This window comes from Limulus polyphemus, unplaced genomic scaffold, assembly GCF_000517525.1.
Source record: "Limulus polyphemus unplaced genomic scaffold, Limulus_polyphemus-2.1.2 Scaffold3190, whole genome shotgun sequence".
Classification (NCBI taxonomy): Eukaryota; Metazoa; Arthropoda; class Merostomata; order Xiphosura; family Limulidae; genus Limulus; species Limulus polyphemus.
Window position 1 is genome coordinate 18152 of NW_013668800.1, and position 8970 is coordinate 27121.

Below are 8970 nucleotides of genomic sequence, written 5' to 3' on the forward strand. Positions count from 1 at the left end.
AAAAACCGATGTTTTCGAAGAGCGTGTCAGTTAGCGCACGAAACACGGACTATTTTGGAACAAGTATTAGGTCATTAAGAAATTAATATCGTTTTGTTTAGATGAAAAAACCCGAACAACATATATATCAAAACAAAACATTTATTAAATGAAATATTCTCCATAGTTATCGGTGATGCTTTTCCATCTTACAATCAAGTTGTTAATGTCCTGATTAAAGAAATCACTTGGCTTTGAAGCAAAAAAAACATGTCGATGTCCTCTTTAACACCTTTCACATTTGCATACGTTTTTCCATTAAGATGGTGTTGCATCGAATGAAAAAGATGGTAATCTGATGGTGCCATATCTAGTGAATATGGTGAGTGAGTGAGAACTCCCAACGCAACTCCATAATCTTGTGTTGTGTCAAACGTGCCACATGTGGACGTGCATTGTCATGGAGAAGAAGAATACCTTTCCAATTGATGAGTGAAAGGCATTTCTGATGAAGGGCATGATTTAAACGTTCCAGTTGCTGACTATAGATCTCTGCAATGACAGCTCACTGTGGATTGAGGAGTTCAAAATGAATTACTCCTTTGATGTCCCACCAAATGCAAAGCATCAATTTTGGCAGATGGAGTCCAGGTTTTGGGGTTGGAAGTGTTTTTTGTCTAGGACTGAACCACTGTTTTTGGCATTTAATATTTGCATAGAGAATCCATTTTTCATCACTGGTGACAATTCTGTCCATAAATGGTTCACGTGCATTATGCGCCAGAAGAGACGAAGCAATGTTCAAATCTTGGAAACAATGATCATTGGAGAGTTCATGAGGCACCCAAACACCTTCTTTAAGGAGTTTTCCCATATTGTTTTGATGTTTATGTATTGTTTCATGAGAGACATGCAATTTCAGGGTCATTTCATGAGTGTGTTGCCTTGGATTAGGCTCAACAAGCATCTTCAGAGCATCAATATCACTTCCAACATGTTGACCCCTGCCATCACAGTTTTTAAGGCTAAAGTCATCTGAACGAAATTTGCTGAACCATCGTTGACACTTACGAACATTCAAAACATTTCCATAAACTTCTTTGATATTCTTTTTGGCTACAGAAGCATTGTTTCCCTTCTTGTATTCAAACAGCATTACATGCCAAATGTGTGTCTCATTGTGTACCATCACTATAAGGGATTAGAGTATACCAAACTTTACACATTACATAGGCTACACTAATGTTTAATTATCATACGTGATGTACGTTTTTTGGGGGGTGGTTGATGACAGTATTCCAAAACATGACATTAAGTTCTTGACGACCAAATATATATATACTTATGAGTGAATCCTAACCTGTAGCTGATGCATTCCAAGCCACCAGAATCATGAGGAGAAAGTAAGCAACTGTGAAGTGGACAAACCTTCTCCTCGACCTAAAGAAGTCCAAAAGGAAACACCAAAGGCTCGGAATGACAAGATTGTGTATGCCTTATTCAACCTGATTAAACAGAACCCATTTGATCTGGAATTATGAACATTCATCCTCACTGCCAAACTGTGTGGGTAAGGTAAATTCCAATTGCCCCAAAATTATGTGGAGGATGTGGAACAATTGTGCTCAACCAAGGACCCAGGATGGAACCATTCAGTGTTCAGAATTATCAAGAGACAGTGAACCCTCTTCCAAGAACAATGTAGTAAATCAATATGGATCAAAAAGAATGGCCATGCACAACTCAACCGGATAGCCGAGTGTCAAATCTGAATCAGTATTATGAGTAGGCTCCTGTGTAGGCTGGTGCCACTCCTACCGACATCTGAGAAAAAACATCTAGGGACCTGATTAGGAGAGCCCCCAACTTTGCCCTCTTCTCCAAGAGTAGAGGTATTCACTCTAACACTCTGGAGGAAAAGCCTCCACCACCTCAGAGATTGGAAACCGGGTGTGGTAAGGATAAGGACTCCCTAGCTCCACTAGTAGAATCTGGGGGTAATGCACATTAAGGAGTCCTGAGGAACAGTGTAATAGGTGAACCAAGTTTCTAAATTTTTAAAAGCAAACTGACCCTGATTTATTCAATCCAATGATCAGCAGGGACAGGCAGGATCCCCTTATGCTTTACTCATGATAGTCCATGAGTGGTGGTCCAGTATAGTACAGTAATAATAGAAATGAGGTGTTCCATAACACCACTAGGTCAGCCTCTAGGTGGTGTTATGGAACATCTCATTTCTACATAGCCTATTGTAACCTGTATAAAGCATATTGAATTAGTGGTTGCTTGTGCAGAATTGGTTTGATAAAAGCACATCTGCCTGGACAACATTTGCCACAGGGTGGGTTCCTGTGAAAATAAGGTAAGGGGCCCTGATAGGTAGCAATGAAAATACTCACCATTCTGTATAATCTAGCAAAAATGGTTAAGATAGGGGTAGGCAAAAACTCTCAGATGAAGATATTGCCAGATCATGTGAAATAAAAGTATTGGGGGAGGTCCACATACCAGTCTGCCCAATGTCCTCCAGCAGGCAATTCGACCAGGCTACTAAGGACACAGAAATGTGACAAACCTGAATAGACATGACTTGCAAAAAATTCTTCACCTTTAAAAAGTGCCAAGAATAAAAAGTCATTTTCTAGCATCTCTAAATGCATTAGTGCTGGCAACAAAACCTTCAAGGCCCTCACTGAACATGACCATGATCAAAATCTGATAGGATACAGAAGTGAGAAAGTGATCAGATGAATTGGTGAAAAGGATTTGTTACCCCTTCCCTGTCTGACAGTGTTTTGGGTAAGAAGAACCAGTCTGAGAATGTACAGAAAATGAGAAAGCAGTCTGTGGACAAACAGCACAAATCACTCCAACTTGCGAGGTCTGTAGGTCAACAGCCACGAAAAATAAACCTTCAAATAAAGGGGATACATGGCATATAAGAATCAGGCCACAAACAGTTGTTGAGAAAGAGCATGTAATTTAACCTTAATATACCTGTAAAGAACCGGAATGGTCATTTGGGACCAAGGACACAAAGTAACTTGAGGAATCCGGAGAGTACTGGGGACTCAAAGAATATTTAGTCATGAGAATCGAATGGTGGTCGATAAGGCTGCCTTAAACAGGGCGATTGTGGAAGATGCAAAAATCCCTACCAAAGAGCCAGGTCAAAGAACGGGGTATGGTTGGCACTTCTGATCAAAGTAGGTTCTACCTCCTCTCAATGTACCATTGCCGATATGCGTGTCATTTCTGATGATAAATGTTCATCTCAGGACTAAGCAAAAACTGAGACAGATACATGAAAACCTTAGAAATTAAACACTGCTGCCAGGCAAAAGATTGCATAACCTCTATGCCTGAAGCTTGAGCTCCTGGATAGCCAGCTGTACCATGTCAGATCATGGCTGCCTCCACAGATATGGCCTAAAAAGAAGTGGAAGAGGTGGACACTCTGGAAGATACCAGCAGAAAACAGGGCATAGCTGCCAATTTGATGCTATCAGCAAGACCTAACAATGGGTTGGAACGAATCATATTTAGTACCATGGATAATATATGAATTGGAGGGAAGGCCAAGGGCTATAACTCCATCCTGTCCTGACAAAATGCATCCATTGCCAAAGCCCGAAAGTGAGGTACTGGAGACCAAACTGCCAGAAGCTGGCTGATCCAATGAGAGCCAATCCAACAGAAACTTTTGATTTAGTATCTATTCTGTCAGAAGAACTTGTTTGGATTGATACAATTGACCAGCTACTGCAGGCATCACCCATGGAACATGGTAAGCTAGGAGGGTGATATGATAGGAGTGGTCCTGAAAAAGGAGGTCCAAGATTCGAAAACAAGGAGCCCTGGACCAAGTGCCTTCTCAATGAGAAACAAAAGACACCACCACAGAATTGTCAGAGTGATGATTTTCCCCTTAATGAGCCCAGACCATGATACATTGCCTTTTGAAGAACAAGAAGGACTAAAACATTGTGTAGGGAAGCCCTTTTGTTTGTGCTTAGATCCTGGAATTCCTGACTATTGGTATATGCACCTCATCCCAGAAGTAAGGCATTCATGAAGAGATGGAACTCTGGACAAGGTGGTGATAGAGGAACCCATATCTTAGTAGTGTCTTGACTTAACAACCCCTCAAGATTGAAGAATGATCCCAACTAAGCAAAATAGAGAATCTAGTGAGTCAATGTTCAGGATGCCTTGGTCGCATAAAGACTATTAAAAGGATCTCTTGTCCTCTCATCCCAAAGGAATGAGGGATTTGAGTGATGGCCACATTCCCAGAAAAGAAAGAACCATCTGTGCAGTAGGAAAAGGAGAGGTGAGTAAGAGTAAGGCTTCCTATTCTATAGCATTGAGCTGGATAGGAGTCAGCTGGGCCCAACTGAGAGATGAGATGAAAAATAAAAATACCCAGAGTAATGACATATTGAATTGGAGAAAGAATAGATGTCTCAGGCCTAAGAATGAAGCTTGCTTTGGTTGTTAGTGAAAGTAGAATCAGGATGTGATGTTCTGACAACTGACAATATAGTACCAGCAGCAGTAACCAGTTGTCTATGGAATGGTGTGTGCCAGTGCGATGGATGGAGGTGACAAGAAAAAACTTGTATGATATGACACATCTCATCTGAAGCCAATGCGAGTCCAAAGGTAAAAAATCCAGAACTGCAGTACTTGACCCTTGTGTACAAAAAATGACGATAGTGGTGGGATGCCACCACTATGGCAATATGGAGATATGAGCTGACTACAACGAACTTGGACATCCACAATCCCAGTAAAAAATGTCAACTCAGATTGAGGAATAAGTAACTTGTGAAAACTGGAGATTCTAGGCATTCATATAGATGAGAAAGATCAGTGACTGGACATCAGTCCTCTGAGGCCCAACAACCAACGGGAATAAAACCTCCGAAAAACTAGCACGACTCTTTCATTATCCTCGGAACAACCAAACTCTGATAGCCCTAGAACTAAGTTTCAAATCCTGAGGATCTGTGGGAGATTGAAACACTACAGGTTGGGTGGATAATAGTGGTGAAGATGTGAACTGAATGATTAATCCTGATTCAAGGACCTGTAGTGCTCCTGGATCAGTGGTTAAGGTTACCACATATCCAGAAATTCTCATTGCTGAGCCCCCACAGACCCTGAAGGCATATAATACTCACCGTCGTCACAGGAGGCGATCCCACTTGGTCGAGAAAAAGCGATAACTATTTGAATGAGGTGATTATATGCAGTACCAGAATAGAGGGTGCACTGATGTATGTGGAGAGTGTCAGGAGTTAAATATAGTCAAAGGCAATTGAGTGGGGTATAAAAGACTGGAGCAAGGGAGAGTAAATCAGAACAATGTTTATATGGGCAAAGGAAGAAACCCTGGCATTCGAGTAATAGCTGTAAGTGAGAAAGGAGGTAAGTATGTTTTGAAAATTAAGTTTCTATAGTTCATACTTTTCTTGGATGTTTTTAAACATCTTCAAAATTGAATAAAAAATATGTATTGAGTAACCAACTAGAATCTATCTTTATTCATATCTTATTATAAAATACATTAATGATTACATTTTTTTAAATCTGAGTAATATTTTCATATGACACTGTGTATCAACAAAGAAAATAAACATCAAACACACAAAGAAAGATAAACAATGAAGTAAAACAAAATGTACTGGTTAGAGTACCAAACAATAAATAAATTTTATAGATACTTTCATATTTGATAAACATATATGTAATAATATCTCAAAACAAACGAAAAAAATTTTAAAAAGCATTAAATGTACCGATGTCATTGGTACAAAATTTACATGGCCCAATGCATTGAATACATGTCAAGTATAGAACAACATACACACAACAACAACAAAATTATAACAAAAACTAAATAAAAATAGTAGTGGCTACACCAAATACGATGCCATCTAGAAAAACTGAGTTAAAGATAATGTGGGAAACATAACGAGTTTAAATACATTTGTTATTGTGTTTTTTAATTACAACTCATAACAAATGAAATATAAACTAGGTTATTCTATTATAAGAAAAATGAGTAAAGATATTGATTTAATTTTTCTTATGGATTGTTCAAAAAAATAAAATTCCAGAAAGCATTCACAAAACAGAATGAACTGACTGCAACTCCATCTATTACATAAATTTAGTAGAGATCTTAACATGGTTTTAGTTTAATTTTTTAAACATTTTACTTTATTTATCAATTATACAGTTACATATAGGCAAAACCACGGATGCTGGATACAGAATGACAAAAGCACTTCACCATGTTAGCCAAAAAAATTCATGGATGAGATCTAATGGAATACAAGCACTGTTTTATGTGAACACATATCAAAATATTAATTTCAGCCACACAATTAACAACAACACCTAATACACTTTATAGTAAAAGTTACAAACTTGCCTGTTTTTTCTCCAGAGGATAGTCTGTAAACATATAATAGAAACTAAGTGGCAAAAACAAAAGAATTTACACAGAAATACATTTAAAAAAAAAAGCTAATATGTAAATTTACTTTTGTATAACTACCTGAAAAAACATATACTCTGGCTTTCTTTAATATTTATCCTTTCTACATTGTATTTACAGTGTAAAATCTGCCAACATGTTTTATGTTTTTAATGAATGGATTCTAAATTACTCATACTACCAAATAAAATTAAGACATTAATATATAAGTTATCATTATAAATATTTCAATGTTTTGTTACTCATATGAAATATGTGTATATTACCAATATCATATTTTAAGAATCAATTAAAAGAAAGATGAGATTATTAAAAAAAACTTCATTTCTTTAATTCCACTCACAGGTATCAGACCATTACATTCAGCAGCTTTAAAACATCAATAAAATCCTCAATGGAGCATTATATCATATAGTGATGCCAAAACATTTAAAACTATATACATTGATTTCTTTGGATATATATCAGGAATACGTATGATAAACTTTCAACAGTATTCTGATTTTAGTTGCACGCAACTTGTTATAATTATTTTCAATAATTTGCAATGCATTTTTGTGACATATATTTTATTTTTTCATTAATGTTGCTATTTAAATTTAGATACAGACAAAAACAATTTGACTTTTTGATACGTATTAATTAATAAATCTGGTAAAATGAAAATAATTAAACAAAATGTGTTCTGTTTTAGCCTTATGCATGAGCAAACAATTTATTAATATTCATAAGTAGATTTATAAGCCTGTATTACCAAAATGGATCGTTAATATCATGCATGGCAGAATTTCTAACTTGTTGGGCAAGCTGTAAATGAAATGTAAGCCAAAAGCCCTTTCTAAACGTTTCTATGTTATTTTGAATAAACTGATGCCTGATAAATTTGCAATCATACAAAATGTATTATAATTTATATGTTTAAAACTTAGAAAAAATTTGCTAATTTCTAAGGACAAAGATCAATAATATGGAAAGTTTAGCTACATGTGATGACTGAAAAATAAATATTTACTATACAAGCTGTTTCCCCATAGTGTATGTTTATAGTAATTTATTACCAGATTCTTTTTCTTCACAAAATTTAAAGAAATACATTGTAGACCCACTAGTGTTCAGTTTTTAACATAATTTTTTCTGACTCTGCATTCATTTTTGTCATAAAAACTATTGTCTATGTTCAGTGCCCAATTGACAGGGAGTGCAACCCATGCTACTTGAGCCCCAGAGGAAAGGGCTTCAAAATGTCTTAAATCTATAAAAAAATGTAAAAATCCATCTTTTGCCATATTTTGAAATATTTAAAGCTTTTATTTCTTAGTGATATAAATGTATATTATACGAAAGGTAACCACTGAACAAATCTGCAACTAGCTCAGTAAAGCCAAATGCATGAGAATAGATTAAAAATTACATTATCCAATGAAACTGAGACATTTTTGGATCTAATGATGTTTTGCCATGTTGCTTACCGAGTGGTTTTTAATGACTGCAGCAATGAAGTAAAACTGGTGAGACATTATTCAATCTTGCAGAAAGAATACAGATATGTTGCTATGCCATGTGAAGAGTGGACCTAAAGGTAAAGACACATATCAGGACCATACAGTCGTGAACTAAGAAGGCTTGTGTGTTTACTTTCATGCAAAACTACTTGAGGGCTATCTGCAACAGCCAACCTTACTTTTTAAGTGATAGACTAGAGGGAAGGCAGCTAGTCAGCACTACTCACCACAAACTCTTGGGCTATTTTAATTGAATAGTGGGAATGATTGTCACATTATAACACCTATAGAGCTGAAAGAGCAATCACATTTGGTAACGGGACTTAATTCCAAGACAACTAAGATGATACTTTCAGAAACAAAAATCCTATCAAAGATGGTGTTGTATGTGCCAAATACCATCAACAATACTATTATTCACAATGTTATGCATGTGATGATGATCCCTCCTCAAGATGACAGTGAAACTGACAGAAATTATTTAAGCTGTACTCCTCCATGTTCTACTTCTGAAATATCCTCAATCTCAAGCAGGCTAGACTGCTTAAGTCTTAAGCATTTAAGGTGTTGTGTCCCAAATATACTCAACTAGCTGTTGTATCACTTGAAGCATGAACCCAAATATTTGTTGTGCATGGTACTGTATTCTCTACTGTGCTGTGAAATCACCTGGAAAAAAAGCAGTTTGTGCCTAATTCATGGCACATGATGAATTTAATGATGAAAGTCCATACCAATTATAACACTTTGTTTTTTGTTGTTAAGCTCAAAGTAAGAAAACTTGAATTTTAGTGTTATAAGTCTTCAGACTTACCAGTGAACCACTGGGGGCATTCAATTGTAACAGAATTTCATAAAGCTTTAAAGGGACGAAAAAGGAGCCCAAGGATGTCCCTTCCAGCTTCCAACTATAACCAACCATTACTACTCATGTATTCATTCATTCATTCAATCTTTTCTTAAACTCAGTTAAATTTT

General features: G+C 36.4%; 1 protein-coding gene across 1 annotated transcript in view; it reads right to left on the reverse strand.

The window, feature by feature from the left end:
• Positions 1-8970, reverse strand: part of LOC106468849 (kinectin-like) — a 104023-nt gene that overhangs the window by 17739 nt on the left and 77314 nt on the right. The window contains exon 18 of the mRNA XM_022397209.1: positions 6425-6447. Coding sequence (XP_022252917.1) covers positions 6425-6447 — 23 coding nt within the window. The remainder of the gene's footprint in view (positions 1-6424; positions 6448-8970) is intronic.